Source organism: Crocuta crocuta, unplaced genomic scaffold (genome assembly GCF_008692635.1).
Source record: "Crocuta crocuta isolate KB4526 unplaced genomic scaffold, BGI_CrCroc_1.0 scaffold35, whole genome shotgun sequence".
NCBI classification, from domain to species: Eukaryota; Metazoa; Chordata; class Mammalia; order Carnivora; family Hyaenidae; genus Crocuta; species Crocuta crocuta.
In genome coordinates, this window is record NW_027530625.1 from 4,765,720 (window position 1) to 4,781,385 (window position 15,666).

At 58.2% G+C, this 15,666-nt stretch overlaps 1 protein-coding gene across 2 annotated transcripts; it reads right to left on the bottom strand.

Moving 5' to 3' along the window:
* Positions 1–1,375: 1,375 nt before the first annotated feature.
* On the bottom strand, positions 1,376–10,055 carry AK1 (adenylate kinase 1). 2 transcript variants are annotated; one of them, XM_077768277.1, is made up of 7 exons: positions 10,003–10,055; positions 7,151–7,189; positions 5,567–5,602; positions 5,244–5,407; positions 4,418–4,534; positions 1,865–2,056; positions 1,376–1,611 (listed from the first exon to the last, which is right to left on the bottom strand). In XM_077768277.1, the coding sequence occupies exons 2-7, from the start codon at positions 7,155–7,157 to the stop codon at positions 1,543–1,545; spliced, it is 585 nt and encodes a 194-aa protein (XP_077624403.1). In that variant the 5' UTR covers positions 7,158–7,189; positions 10,003–10,055; the 3' UTR covers positions 1,376–1,542. The 2 variants fall into 2 exon arrangements, with proteins under 2 accessions (XP_077624403.1, XP_077624402.1); XM_077768276.1 differs by lacking the exons at positions 7,151–7,189; positions 10,003–10,055 and adding an exon at positions 5,894–6,020.
* Between the last annotated feature and the right edge of the window lie 5,611 nt (positions 10,056–15,666).

The window sequence follows — 15,666 nt, forward strand, 5'->3', positions numbered from 1 at the left end:
CCTTCCCGCACACCCCCGTGGCCGGTGCTCTGGAAAACTAAGTTGAACAGACAGGCACAAAGGAAACCCTCAAAGGAAGGTCTGTGGTAGCAAGGACTGGGGTGGTGGTTACTGGAACTTTGACATTTCTGTGTCGTTTTTCAAGTCGCCTTTTGTTTTACGCGCATAATGGTTGGGGTCAGCTTAGACTGTCATTCAGCAGGGACACCCCTGAACTGATGACGCAGTAATTAGCAACAAAATAAAGCTAATGACCTTGCTTCTGTCAGGTGATCTCACCTTCGGTCCATTTTCCCAGCTCTGCGCAAGGTGTGTTAGCCCGCTGNCTAACATTGATGTTTTGTGTTACTCTTTCAATAGACTCACCTTTTATAACTTAAATATGTTTATTTTAAAGGAAAGTTTAAATAACTAACGTAGAAGGAAAACCAGCCGCACTTGCCATAAATAAAAGGGGACACACCATGGGCACCATCAGCCTCAAGCGGCATTTTGTCCCAGCCAGGTGTGGCTGCGGAAGGTTCTCGTGGCTCTAAAGGGAGGCAACAGGGACCAGGACAGGTGTTAAGGACACGTGAGCACCAAGTTGAGCCTTCCTCCGTGATGAGGTCGCAGAGTGGAAGAACAGAAAAGGGAAGATGGTTCCCTCTCCCCAGGGAGTCTGGGGCGCCCCCCGCCCCCCCCAGCACCCAAGGCTGCTCTGGGCTCGGCTCCCACAGGCCCCGGTGACTGACAGCCCGTGCCCTCGTTCAGTGTGTTCTCATCCTAACCTTGGGAGGTGAGGGGTGCAGGGGGCACGGACCCTAACTCGGGTTTGGAGATGGGCTCAGAAAGGGCAGCTTGTGTCCTGTCCAGGGACGTCCGGCGGGCGGGGCTTCGCGTCACTTCCTCGGGGAGGTACCGCTGACCTTTGCATCTCGATGCCCTTTTCAGATGCTCAGAGCTTCTTACTCATAGGAGGCCAATCCATCGCCCACCCGGCCAGCTGACATGTGCTGTCCCTGCTGCCCAGGAAGCCGCCCACAGCCCATGGCCTCACTGTCTGGGGCCCTAGTGGGGTTAAGTATAGCAAACAAGCTCAGAGACATGAGGGGTCAGGGCCAAGGCCGCACAGCAAGGGTTCCGAGGAACCCAGGCCGGGGCCCAGCTCTGCCTGACCCCAGGTCCCTGAGAGCAAGGATCCTGGCTCGGTCACCCCGGACCCCCCGACCCGGCATGCCCCGGGTGAGGAAGGGCCCTGGGTCTTCCTTCCCCTGGTACATGGCCGAGGCGGGCTGAGGGGCCTGAGGAGGACTGGGAGGGCAAGGGGCTACCGGAGGCCTTATCACGTGGCTCAACTCCAGTGAAAGCAAAGAAAAAGGAATAAAACCAAATGTCCTTGGAAATTCCTTTAGTGCTGGCTGTCCATGAAAACAGGATAAAGTGGCTTCCTCTGTCTGTGCTCCAGCCGGGCAGGGTGGAGGCGCTGAGCTCAGGCCAGGACAGCCTCAAGTCAGCACAGGGGTGGGGCGGGGCTCAGCCGGGGAAGGGGCTCCAGTGCTGCTACTTGAGGGCGTCCAGGTGGGTGCAGACTTGGGAGAAGACACTGTCCACGGAGCCTTCGGCATTGACCTGCAGGGAGACCGCCGGAAGGGCAGAGATGCTGGGGAGGGGCCCCGTGGGCTGCACCGGGGCGGGGGCTCACTTCCCCCCGGCAGCGTGGCCCGGCTCTCTGAGCCCAGCCAGCGGGGACAGCAGCCCGTCGCGGAACCAGTGGGGAAACCAAGGCCCGGAATGGAGGGCTGGCCCAAGGTCACAGGGATTTTGGTCAAGCCCGGCAAACCTCCAGATTCCTGGGGCTACCCGCGGCCCGCAGGGGGCGCACCTTGCGGACGATGCCACGTTTCTCATAGAAGGCGATGACGGGTTCCGTGGCCTTGTAGTAGGTTTCTAGTCGCTTCTTGATGGTCTCCTCATTGTCGTCCACGCGCCCGCTGGTCTCTCCGCGCTTCAGGAGCCGCTGGGTCATGGTCTCAGGGCCTGCGTCCACATACAGCAGCAGCGTGGGCTGTCCGATCTGCGGGGAGGGCGGTAGTCACAGGGGCCCCATTCCTGGCCCCTGGGGCCATCCCCTCCCCATCCTCCGACGTCTGAGGCCTCACCCGAGGCCCACTCAGACCACACTGTCCTCTGGGCAGCCTAAAGGACCTTCCTAAAACTACTCCTCTGCTCCAACCTCTCCCATAGCTCCCCAGTGCCCTCAGAGAGGGTCTCCCGCACTCCTCGTCTTGTGTTTCCCACTTCTTTGCTCTCCTTGCTTCAGTCACACCGATTCTCTGTAGTCTGGGCTCTCGACAACCTCCTCCCAAGCCAGGCCTTCGCTCATGCCAAGAATCCTCACCCTCGGGGCGCCTGGGTGGCTCAGTGGGTTAAGCGGCCAACTTCAGCTCAGGTCATGATCTCACGGTTCGTGGGTTTGAGCCCCGCATCGGGCTCTGTGCTGACAGCTAGCTCAGAGCCTGGAGCCGGCTTCAGATTCTGTGTCTCCCTCTCTCTCTGCCCCTCCCCCACTCATGCTCTGTCTCTCTCTCTCAAAAATAATAAATATACATTAAAAGATATTTTAAAAAAAAAAAGAATCCTCACCCTCAATACCAAGCACCGGCCTTCAGATTTGAGCTAAAACCTCGTTCCACTGGAGGCAGTCTGCCCAGATGCGAGCCCGCCCCCCGCCGTCCCCAGCTCTCTGGGGGCACACTCTTTAGTCTCCTTTACCTCCCCACCCAGGACGCCTCAGGCGGCCTCTGGCTATTTACTGATTGTCCCTCTCCCTCCTGCCAGTCCAGGAGCCCCTAAGGACATCGAGGCATCTGTCTGACACAGCAGGGCTGGACAAGGACTTGACTGAGGGATGATGGGCTGCTGAGCTCTGGGGGGGTTCTGAACAGTGTCACTGTCATGGGAATAAGCATTTCATCCACCGGGGAAGGGCAAGAGGGAAGGAGGCGGACCTGTCCTCTTTCGGTGAGGCCCTGATGCCCCCTGGTGTCCAGATCTGAGAAGACCAGCTGCCCGGACCCCCGGAGCTCATGGCAGAGCTGGGCCCTGGTGCCGAGCCCACCGCCCACAGTGGCGCCCACAGCAGCCCCAGGCAGGAGTCTCATTTCCTGAGTCTCATTGAGTAATCTCATTTCCTAAATGTGGCCCTGAAGATCGGAGGTGACCTCACACAGCTGGTACGTGTGGGTCATGCCAGGAAGGCTTCGAGGCTGCCTAGCACCCGACCACAGGGTCCATGGCTTCCTAGTCTGAGGGGGCCCAGCCCACTTCCATTTCAGAGATAGGGCAACCGAGGCCCAGAGCAGGGAAGGCACTTTCCTGAGGTCCTGACGGCACTTAAAGGTCAGGAAATACAATCTCCTACTACTGGATGAGGCTCAAAGCTATGGAAGCCCAATGATGGCCCAGCCTCACAGCCTCGGGAAGTGGGGCCAGGCTCTGGTCCTGCCCCAGCCTGTCGGGATGCCCGGTGGTCCCCACAAGGCAGGAAGGAGTCCCTCTGCTAAGAAACCCTCCTTGAGTCCAACCCCACCCCCTTGCCGACCTCTCCCTCCTTGACACTCGCTTGCAGCCCTGTTTTCCTAGTATGACCTGTGACACGGGAGACATGGGGTGTGTGCACACGTGTGTATAAGTGAGCTGAGTCCACGTATGTACATGCATGTGCGTGCATGTGCATTGCCAGATGTGTGTGCACCCGTAGGCGTGCCGGTGTGCCGTGTGCATGTGCTTGGGTGCCTGTGTGTGTGTGTTTGGGAGAGGCGCCCCCACCCTGGCTCCCTGGTGGGCCTCTGTTCAGGCAGCTCGGAGCCGCCCTCCTCAAAGCCCACGGCCAGACTCCCCGCGGCCCACGGAAGGAGACTGGACTCCCTTCCCTGGCACTGGAGGCCCGAATCACCTCTCCCACATCATCCTGGGTGCCCTGTCCCATAGTGTCTGTTCTCCCCACACCCCGCCCCTCCAGCCCCACCCCTCCCACTCCCTGCCCCTCTGACTCTGTGTTTATAAGGTGGCAAGCCCCGCGTTTGAAGGGCGCATTCTCTCTAATCGCCATTCTGCTCCTTAAGACAGCCTCCACCTGTGTCCGACCCCCTTTGCAAAATGAGGTCAGGGAGGCAGAATGATTGGCCTCGGCCCTGTTGAGTGGAAGCTGACCACAGGTTTGTGAGCTCCCCAGCCTGTGATTCCTCCTCTTCTAGACTTTTCTTCTCCACTTCTAGAAAGACTTCCAGAAAGTCTTCTCCGGTTTCCCTCCTTATCCTTCTCTCCACCCCAACCCCACAATCGGTGTCTCTCTCTCTCTCTGCCCCAAACTCTGTGTGGCCATCACGGCAGCCTCTTTCTAGCTCTCAGATGCACCCCCCAGGTTGCACCTTACCCTCTGTTCAAACTCCTCTCCCTGCTGTACCTCCCGAGGGTAGCCATCGATCAGGAAGCCTTTGGAGGTATCGACCTTGGCCACCATGGCATCTCGGAGCATGTCCAACACTGTCTCCTGGGGGCACGGGAAAAGATGAAGGGGTCGTAAGCCCCCTCCCCCTTCCTCTAGGCCTCCACCCTACGAAAGATGTACCAGACAAGCCTCTCTCCCCAGGAAGCTCCCTTTGAATGTGAAGACTTGACTGGTTGATCAAACCATTCATCCATCTATTCATTCATTCATTCATTCATTCATTCATTCATTCAATAATATTGACTGAGCCCCTCATCCCCACCAGCTCCTGTCCAGGGCCCACACTGTGAACAAAGCAGGCCTTCCCCAAGGAGCTCACAGTGTGGTGAGGCTCGTTCATCAATTTCCAAACAAGGTTGAGTGGGCAGAGAAGGAGTTATAACATTAGGGGGTCTGAGCTCAAATCTGTGGAGCCAGGAGGGTCTGAAAGCTGAGGAGGAAAGAACATTCCAGGCAGGAAGAAATGTAATGAGTTTGACAGGACAGAAAGGCCAGGGCAGCTGGAGGGTGGACAGCTGAGGGGGTCGGGGAGGAGGGGAGGGTGAGTGGGCGGCATGAGGCTGAAGGGGTCAGCAGGGCAGGGTCCTAGAGACTCTGGGAGCTTCTAGAAGGAATTTGCTGCCAAGGGCCATGAGGACCAAAGCCAGGGAATGTTTGGAGCCAGGGAAGGTCAAGGCAGAGTGTCACGGGCTCTGCTGGCTGGAGCCCACTCAGGGCCACCAGGACCCGCCCACCCCCCTGGCCCACTCACCAGTGGCACCAGCTGCCCCTTCTCCATGATTTCCGACAGCTTCTTGCCCCGGGCCGAGCCCGAGCTGACCTCGGCCCGCAGGAGGTCCCCGGTGGAGAGGTGGGTGTAGCCGTACTTCTGGACAATCTTCTCACACTGGGTGCCCTTCCCCGAGCCGGGCCCTCCTGCAAGCGCCCACCCGTTCAGAAGCCCCAGGAAATGGGGCCACCGCAGGGCTAGGGCCACCCCGCAGAGGAGGGGCAGCACCCGGGGTGCAGCCCCGGGCCCAGGCTCCCACCAGGAGCCTCCCTGCTCGCCGCCTCACCCGCCTGCCTTGGACTCACCCACCACAAAGATGATCTTGGTTTTCTTCAGCTTCTCTGTGGGGGAGAAAAGGGGAGCAGAGTTCAGTCACTTGCTTGGCAAATAGCGCCCCTGGAGTCGCAGGCCTGGGCCGGCCCGAGGCAGAGGGACAGACACAGCTCACGCTCCTGCCCAGAGTGAGCCGTGACGGGGGCGGGGAGCAGACTTCAGAAGTCACGGAGGAGGGGGTGTTTCCAGGCAAAGGGACCGGCGGAGGTAAAGGCCTGGAGGCCGAGGCAGCTCTGAGGCGCTCAGATGCCAACCCTGGCGGCCCCTCCCTGTGGGCGGCCTGGGCAGCAGCGGGTCACCTCTGGCCTTAGAGTCTTCCACATTGCGGCGGTTTCTGGAGCAGAAGGCCCCCATGGTCCCGTCCTGCTGGGTCCCCTACCCTTCCCCTCCCAGGCCCTGGGCCTGCCCATCGCCCGCCTTCCCCGGGCGGCACCAACGCGGAGTCGGCAACCACAACACAGGTTGCCCCGGCGACGGTTGCCAGGGAAGAGGCTGCGGTGGGCACGCAGAACCCTTGCCCAGAGAGGGAGGCGCGCTGAGGCTGCCACCTCGGCCTCGCCGGCCCTTAGCACTCGGCAAGACCACAGCCTCGCCAGACGGAGGGAAACTGAGGCCTGCTCCAAGGCTGCCAGACCCAGGACTGGAGGCCGGGCCCTCCTCCCAGGCTGCCCGGCCTTCCCCTCTTCTCAGGGGAGAAAAGAAGGCCCTCACTGTGTCCTAGGGGACTTAGGAAAGGAGTCCCCACCCCTCCTGGGCTCTGGGTCCCTCCCCACTGGGGAAGGTCTGGCAGCTCCTAGGGTTCCTGTGGTCCTGAGGCAGGAAACCCAGAGGTGGGGTCTGAGGGACAATTTATCCCGTAGGCCCCAATGGACTGCCTGCCATGTGCCGGCTACCGCTTGGAGGTGGGGGAGGCCACGGCCCAGTGGCAGCTGGTGTTCGGAGCCCACGGGGTGACAGGGCCACCGCCGACTCGGGCAGCAGCAGCAGCGGGCTCCTTTAAGAGCCGCCCAGGCTAAGGCACAACGCCAGCGAAGGGGCAGTGAGGCTGCCAGGAGGCGGCCGGCCAGGCTCTCTGCTGGCCCCGTGTCACCCTCCAGGTCACAGCCCATGGCAGCCAGGGCGGCCCCAGGCATCCTCAAGACCCACCCCCTCTGGACAACGGGGAAACTCAGTCCCACGGAGGCGTTGGATGCTGCCTTGTCCGTGTTAGGCTTGGCAGTTGCACACTTGGGGCCTCTCCCCGGGGCTAGCCTCCCCTTGCCAGCGCCCACCCTTTCTAGAAAGAGGCAGGGATTCAGCTCTATAAATACCAGTGTAGGAGGTGAGCTGTGGGGCCCTCAGGAGCCTCAAGCAGGCCTCGTTGCTTCTAAATTAATCCCGGAGCTGGCACATCCCGTGAGGTGCCTGAGGAGGCTGCCGGAGGCTCCCAGCCAGGCCCCTCTGGCAGCCCCAGAACCCCCTCTAACCCTTCCCAGGATGTCTCCTGAAAGCGCACCCCCTTAACGGATGGGCACACTGAGGCCCAGGCAGCGAGCAGGAAAGAAGAGCCCCAGTACCTTCCATCCTGCTGAGGTCCGGGGAGCCGAGTCAGCGCTCTGCAAGACAAGAGCACAGGTGGGGTGGGTGAGGGGGCCTCTCCTCCACCTGCCTCTGCTCGGGCCCAGCCACACGGTGTGCGCCAGGCCCGGATGCTCCCAGCGGTGCAGGGCAGGGAAGGGCCCCCGCAAGTCAGGTGACCTTGGGAAAGTCACCTTTCCTCGGTGTGTTTCCACTGCTCCCCCTGTTACAAAAGGCAGCCCCCTCCGGTCCAACTTTTCCCGCCAGAGGAGCCAGGTGGTGAGGACAGTGCTGAGGGACGGAAACAGTGACATCAGCTATGGCTGAGCCACTCCCTTTGCCTGTCCCAAACAACAGGTGTCTGCTCAACACCTTGGTGATGCTCCCCCGGGGGGGGGGGGAAGGGGGGAGCAGGAGGAGACTTGTGGAGGCCGGAGGAGGGACCTGAGCTGCAATCTGTCCCACCCGGGTGGGGTTTGGACAAGGATGCTCAAAGGGACACAGAGGTCCAGAGGTCTGAGGGGGAGGAAGCCGTAGGAGCTGCTCATGGGGACACAGCCCTGTACGGTTGTCACGGGGGGTCCCCCGGCTGTCACTCCCCCCAATGGCCCCTGCCCCTTCACCCCCTTGAGGATCGCATTCCACAGCCTATGTTCCCCACCCACCCCCGGGCATGTGAGTCCACCCCAATCCCTCCGGGGACCCCATTCTGCTTCACCCTCCCCTTCCACCTACAGTTACCCCTGACACACCTCTGGCCTCCAATCCCCAACCCTGCCCCAAGGCCACCAGCGAATCATCACAGCCACGCTTGCCTTGACCTCTGACCCCCGGACACAGCACTCCTCCCGCCTGGCTTGCCCGCAACCCCAGGCCCCTTACTCCGCGCTCTCGCTGTTGGCTTCGGGTTCCCAGGACCCCCGNGCTCCCAGGCCCCCCGTCTCTGCCCAGCCAGCCCCGGCCTCCCTCCCCAGCCCCATAAGCCTACAGCCCCTGGACAGGGCCGACCCCCACAGCCCCACGTCCCCAGCCCCGTGCCCTACTGTCCAGCCAGAGGCCCCCATCTTCTCCACATGCCACCTCCACCCTGCACACCCACGTCCCAAGCCTCTTGCTCTCGAAACTCTCTCCAGTCTGTGTCCTCACCACCACTTCCCTGTTCCAAGCAGGACACTGGCCACCGCCCAGCATCCCATGGGTCTCCCGACCCCCACACCCCACCGCACAGCCTGCAGGATTTTCTGTGATCAGCATCAGACCACATCAATCACCTGCTTAAAACCCTTCCACGCGTGGCCCCCTTGGGTCCCAAGATAAACCCTGGGCCCCCTAACGTGGCTGACAGGGCCCAGTAGCCTGCGCCCCCACCCCTACCCCCGCAGCCTTCACAGCCACCGCCTGAACTGCCTGGAGCTCCCACCTCTGGGCCCCAGCTACTGTTGCACCTGATGCCTGGATGCCTCTCGCCAGGAGCTACTGTTTAAGACTCCGTTCAGCTGTCACCTCCTTCAGGAAGTCTTCCTGGACTCCATCCTCCTCTCCCACACTGGCTCCTCTGAACGCCCCCCAGCGTCGCACACGCCACACACTATCGGACCTCTCTGCTGAACTGCGGCCGTCTGGACAGGGCCTGGCCCCAGGCTGAGCAGAGGGCTGGGGGCCTCACTCCACCTCACAGCTGTCTTGGAAGGGATTTGAGGCTTGGAGCGGAGGAGAGACTTGCTCCAGAGCCTGGCTGGGGTCAAACTCGGGGCTGCATTTTCTGCTGCTTTAGGCCTGGCACCCAGTAGGTCTTTCAGCAGCTTTGCTGGCCGTCCCACTGCTCGCGGGCCATGAGTTATAGCCCTTTTCCTGCTGAGTGTGCTTAGGGAAGGGCAGGCGCTGCCAACGCCCCGTAGCAGCTGGCAAGGGAGGAGGAGGGTCCCCAGGCCAGGGAGAGCCTGCACCGACCCTGAGGAGTGGCCTCCAACCCACCTTGCCCTGCCTCTCCCCCGTAACCTAAGGCCCTCTGCTGGCACCTGCCGCTTCCTTGGTCCAAAATAACTTGAGTCGTGAGGAGGCCTCACAGAGGCCAGGGGTCCAGGATGGAGTTGGGTTACAGGCTCAGCACCCAGACCTTATAAGGCCCCTGATGCAGGCTGCGGCAACTCCCCTCATGACTGGGTGGTCTGCCGAGGGGCCTGCGGGACAGAGGCCCAGAGGGACAGCGACCCAAGGGGCTCATGGCTCAGCTGTGTGACCTTGGGCAGCTGGTGTCCCCTCTCTGGGCCTGTACCCCCCAGGCCCTTTCCTGCTCCTGCTGGAGAATTCTGAGTGGATATCTGAGCAGTGCTCAGAAAAGGTAGCCGTAGGGCTGCCTTAGAGCCCTCACCCATCACCCGGGGGGGCTTCCTGTCCCTCCAGGGCTCCAAACGACGTGGCAGGATAGGTCCTCCAATCACAAAGGCTGCACCCGCCAGCCAGGTCCTCCGGGGCAGGGAGTCGGGCCCCAGCCTCCTTCCCTGGGCCCCAGCCAGGACGTGCCAAGGGCAGGGACCAGGAGCCCCAGCCCCAGGGGTGCCAGCAGGGACAAAGAGGCGACTGTCTGGGAGGCTAGGAGGGACTGCCACGCACACACCCCCGACATGGGCACCCACACAGGGTGGCACGAATACCCAGAGCAGAGCCAGGGAAGCACAGGCGGGCAAACGCGCACACGGTGTAACCACGGATACAAACACACAGCCGCACGAGCCCCGAGGATGCCCCGCACACACGGCCTGGCGCCCCCGGGGGCGCGCGCGCGCGGCTCCCCCACTCCCCGCAGAGGCGCCCCCCGCTCGCCCAGACATGCACGCGGGCACACACTGACCTGGGGGAGGGGTGCGGCGGGCGCCGGGGCCAGGGCTGCCCTGCCCGTCCTNGAGCCCTGTTGGGAAGCCAGGGCCGGGCAACCCCGGGCAGCACCGCACGCACGTAACAGTCTGCTGAGGGTTTTCCATTCCTGCCTGACCTTCCGTGTGCCCACGTCGCCACAACCGGGTTTCCTGTAGGAAGCTGGGGAAACTGAGACCCAGAGAGAAGAGGCTCTTTGTGGAAAATCCCACAGCAAACTGTTGGCAGAGAGAGGCCAGACCCAGCACGGGAGGCAACCAATGCGTGGATTCCGGGGGCTTGGCTGACTAGAACAATCCTCTCCTCCCCCCACCCCCCTACTACCTGCCCCTCCTCAGATCCTGCCCAGAGGCCCCTGGGCCGAGACCCACCTGGAACTCCTCCTCCCCTGTAAGAAGGGGTCCAAGAACCCCTCTGGAACTAAAACTCTCTCAGGACACCAAAGACGGTCCATGTACCCATTTCCCAGCTTGTAGTTGTGTAGATTATATATATCAGCTCCGCCTCCATCAAAGCAGCTCCCAGTGAGGTGAGCATGAGACTGTGGCACATTCAGAATGCCGAATGGGGACGTGGGTACCCAGATGGGGCACCGCCAATCCTGATAAAAAGAACACCTCGCATTCATGAGCACTCACCGCGTCAGGCGCAGGGGCTCAGACCGTGTCTGTGGATCCTTAAACACGGAGGAAGGGAGGGCCACACCTGTAAGATAGCTCGCCTGAGGTCCCCAGCGTGAGCCTGAGAAAAATCCCTGAACACGAAACCTCGTTTGCGGATGAAAACGTCATCCAGCTTTTGACACAGGAGCCACTGAACTGTTAAACTAGACAAACGCATATGACTGAATACAGAACTGCTACACCCTCATTCTTGAGAAAAAACTGATTATTTTCCTAGTAACTGTCGTAAGGTACTAGAACATTGGCGCACTTTAAAATGTCATTCTCAAAGCGCCTGGGTGGCTCAGTCGGTTGAGCGTCCGACTTCGGCTCAGGTCATGATCACACGGTTTGTAGGTTCGAGCCCCGCGTCAGGCTCTGTGCTCACAGCTCAGAGCCTGGAGCCTGTTTCAGAGTCTGTGTCTCCCTCTCTCTCTGCTCCTCCCCACTTGTGCTCTGTCTCTCTCTGTCTCAAAAATAAATAAAACAAAAAAAAATGTTTTTTAAATATTTTTATTTCTAGGAGAGAAAGAGAGAGACAGCGTGAGCAGGGGAGGGTCAGAGAGAGAGGGAGATACAGACTCTGAAATAGGCTCCAGGCTCTGAGCTGGCAGTCAGCACAGAGCCCAACGCGGGGCTTGAACGCATGAACCGCAAGATCATGACCTAAGCGAAAGTCGGATGCTTAACTGACTAAGCCACCCAGGCGCCCCCCAAAAAATTTTTTTAAATAAATAAAATGTCATTCTCTCTTCCAGTCATAATGTTTGGAAAACAGCTTGTGTGGTCTTCTAATACTTCTACAATTTGCTAATAAAGACCCCCTCCCTGGCTTTTATTCCTCAACGGGACACAATTTAGGCTGCTCCCTGAATCTGTGCTCCCCAAACTGCAATTCTCAGACCCCAAAGGAATGCTTTTGTTGCTTTTCAATTCTTCCTCTTTTCTCGGTCACCACAGGTAGAAAGTGGTGTGTTTCTTCATGGAGACTGACTGGCACATGGTGGTAGGTGCCTGATAATGTAGCAAGACAGAGATGAGGACCATGCAGTGTCTGAACTCATGACCTTGAAGGTAGCAGCCGCAGATGGTGGTGAGTTGAAGTTAGAATTTGTCTTGTAGGTACTAAGGAGCCATGGAAGGTGTTTGAGCAAGAGAGGGAGACTGCTTCAGGTGGGTGATTTCTGAGCGACAACAGCCAGGATAATAAGGCCTGGGTCTAGGCCCAGCTCTGCCACCTGTGACATGAGACAAGGTCCTTATTTCTTGGGACCTTAGTTTCCCCATCTGCGGGAGGGATGGGTGCTGGGTCAGAGGTTCTGCCTTCAAAGTTGCTTGAAAGGCCCTCTCAAAAGCTGTAGGTACCAGCTGACTCTACCGGCACAAGCTTTGGGGAAAGCAAACTGATGTCGATCAAAATTTTAACCATCCTTCTACTTTTAGGAATCCCACACGTGGGCACAAGTACAGGATGGTTCTCCGGTGCCAGAGGGGCCTGACTGATGGGAGGGACGAGGGTGCAGCCAGGCAGGGTGGGGGGGACGCTCCTGCGGTAGAGTCGGTATGAGAAAAGGAAGCCAGAGGTCTGTGTGGCTGCTGAAGCAAGAGAACTAGGCAAAGAGCCCAGTGACAATAATTCTAAACGTGCAGGGGCGTGTGTGTGTGTGTGTGTGTAAAATCTATTCCTACGGCGTTTTTTTTAAAAAAATATTTTAACTCCTCTGAAATCGTGTTGTCTTATAATCAAGTTGATGGTATCTTTAAGTTGATGAAATGACACAGAACAGAGGGGACGGGGGTGTGCCCATGAACCCCCTGATGGAGGTGGGGCTTTCACTTTGAAAAATATGTACTTTTTAAAAAAATGTTTATTTGGGGCGCCTGGGTGGCTTAGTCGGTTGAGCGTCCGACTTTCGCTTAGGTCATGATCTCGCGGTTCGTGGGTTCGAGCCCCGCGTCCGGCTCTGTGCTGACTGCCAGCTCAGAGCCTGGAGCCTGTTTCTGAGTCTGTGTCTCCCTCTCTCTCTGGCCCTCCCCTGCTCACGCTGTCTCTCTCTCTCTCCTAGAAATAAATAAAAATATTTAAAAAAATGTTTATTTATTTATTTTGAGAGAGAGAGAGTTTGACCAGGGAAGGCACAGAGAGAGGGAGAGAGAGAGAATCCCAGTCGGGCTCCGAAGCCATCAGTACAGAGCCTGACGCGGGGCTTGAGCTCATGAACCGTGAGATCATGACCTGAGTCCAAAACACGTCAGATACACTTAACCAGCTGAGCCAGCCAGGTGCCCCTGGGACTTTCTCTTCTTGCTTCCTTTTTCTTTTTAATAAAACAACCGATTACTTTATACATGAAACAATTTTAACATGGATATACCTCGAGGACACGATGCTAAGTGCAATAAGTCAGTCAAAAAAAAAGACAAATACTGGGGCGCCTGGGTGGCTCAGTCGGTTAAGTGTCTGACTTCAGCTCAGGTCATGATCTCACGGTTCGTGGGTTCGAGCCCCACATCGGGCTCTGTGCTGACAGCTCAGAGCCTGGAGCCTGTTTCAGATTCTGTGTCTCCCTCTCTTTCTGACCCTTCCCTGCTCACACTGTCTCTATCTCTCTCTCAAAAATAAATATTTAAAAAAAAAAGACAAATACTGTATGATGCTACTTACGTGAACCACCTAGATAGAGTACTCAAGTTCATAGAACAGAAAGTGGAATGGCAAACGGGGTGGGGGCGGGGAGGAGAAATTCGGAGTTGCCATTTAGTAGATTTTGAGTTTCGGACCCGCAAGATAAGAAAGTTCCGAAGATACTTTACGACAGTGTGAATGTACTCAACACTACCAAAATGGGTTAAGTGGTAAATCTTCTGTGGTTTTTGCCACAATAAAAATAAATTTCAAAATCTTAAAAACTGGGGAAAGAAACGCAGTTTGGAGTACCTGTTTTATTCTGTATTCAAGTCTAAGCCATATTTAAGTCTATATGAAAAACACAATTATGCCTTTTTTGTAATTCTTTTTGAGCAAGGCGGAAGTTCAACGAGCTTTCCAACCGACCACATTTCTGCATTTGAGTACCTGTTTTAATTATTTCATTTGTGTATGATCTGCAGATTTTCCACTCATACTGGGATATTGGAGTGTCGGGATTTTTTCCCTCCAGCTAGAACTTAAAGAAGAACGGAGGCAGAAGGGAGGAGAGGGAGGAAGGAGGAAATGGAGAGGGGGAAAGGAAAAAATTGCATGAGGGAAAAATCTGAAAGATTGTCAACAGGATATAGGACCAGGAGATGCCCTCTACCTTGTATCATTTGTATGGCTTATGTTAGTTTATAACATGGAAACAATACCAAAAAGCATATCAAATGAAACCAGTTTTTATTTATTTAAAAAAAATTTTTAATGAGTATTTATTTTTGAGAGAGCGACGGAGAGACAGAGTGCAAGCAGGGGAGGGGCAGAGAGACAGACACAGGGTCTGAAACAGTCTCCAGGCTCCAAGCTGTCAGCACAGAGCCCNGGTTGGGGCCTTGGTGGGGTAAAGAGAAAAATGGGGGTCGGAGGGCCCTGAACCCCAAAGGAAGAGGTAGGTTTGGTCCCAGCACAGTGGGGAGCCAGCGAAGGTTGCAGAGTAAAGAAGACTGTGATGGGTGGCTTCAGGAAGTTAGCTTTGGCAATCAGAGGACCAGGCCCCACNAGTCTGTGGAATCGAGGGCCCCATGCCTCCTGCCCTCCACATCCCCCAAGTCCTGCCTTCTGATGCTAAATCGAACTGTCCCAGGGTCCACCCTCAGCAACCACCCCCGTCTTAATACCCTCCTACTGCACCTCCCTGTGTGCCCAACAGTGGGCAGACAAAAGGGCCACCTAGAAACGCTCGCCTGGACCCAGATTCCCAGAAGCCTTTGCGTGGGCCTGGAAGTGTGCGGTATTCCCATCTCCCCATTCTCATGCAGGGCCCTAGGCTGCTCCCCGCATGAGGACTTTGCAAGGGGTCGCTGTCCCTCTGACAGGCCCACCACCACCACGTCCCAGCTCCTGCCCATCCTGCTGCCGCCACGGGACTGTGGCTTTGCCCCCCTCTCACGCGCACTCGTGGCCTTTTCCCGTCCGGCCCCAGGCAGTCTCATCTCCCACTGCTCCCTCCTTCTGTGGACTGGCTGTCCGCTGAGTGAGGCCGGGGGTCGCCCCCCGCCCCCCCCGGCTGTCGCTCGGCCATGCTTCCCACCTGACATTCCCTCCCTCGTCAGTTGCACCTAACACGGCACTTGGCGCGAGGCTACCTGCTGAGCGAGCGTATCCTGAGCCTATCCCGTGTCTGTGAGCGAGCTCTCGCCTCCCGACCCTGTGGCCCGCCATCCCCGCTGGCCCTGCGCCCGGGGAGTGCCCTCGCCCGCCCCAGCAGGCCGCCTGCCTTGTCTCACACAGTCACCCTTTGTTAGGCCTCTGCTCCCAAGGGCATCTTATCTGCCCCAACAGGTTGTAATCTGCTAGAGTCACGGACCCCCTTCCTCCTGCCAACCTAGAGTCAATAAACCCTTTTGCGGAGAAGGTGGCGGCTGCCACGCGCAGTCCCTCCCAGGGCGGCAGTCCTGCGGTCTCTTCTTCCCGCTGGGCCCTGCAGGAAATTTCCACTCCCTGCCCTCAGCGGCCCCTGGAGCCAACCTCTGAGATCCCTCTGTCCTCTCCCCTACAAGGTGCTTCCTCTCTCCGGTGACCCCCCCCGACCCCCCCAAAACTTCTGCAGGACTCTTCCTCATCCTTCAGGCCTCGGGGAAGCACGTCGCCTCTTCAAAGTGCCCTGTGTCATGGTCTCATTGTTCTCACACCCCCTCGGCCTGTCTGGGGCAGAACTGCCACACGGCCCCTCCCCTCCTATGACCTCAACAGCAGTGTCTGGACCTGTCTCACCCATGAGGACACCAGGGCTCTGAGAGGGGAAGTGGTTTGCCTGAGGTCACAGAGGACGGGAGAGGAGGGA

Bases quoted from the DNA above. Each gene is read 5' to 3' on its own strand.
- AK1 (XM_077768276.1), bottom strand. From the start codon at position 5,948: ATGGGGGCCTTCTGCTCCAGAAACCGCCGCAATGTGGAAGACTCTAAG. The intron at 5,408-5,566 runs GTGAGTCCAAGG...GGGCGCTTGCAG, and splicing joins CAAGATCATCTTTGTGGTGG to GAGGGCCCGGCTCGGGGAAG. The intron at 1,612-1,864 runs GTGCGCCCCCTG...GTCTCCCTGCAG, and splicing joins AACGTGGCATCGTCCGCAAG to GTCAATGCCGAAGGCTCCGT.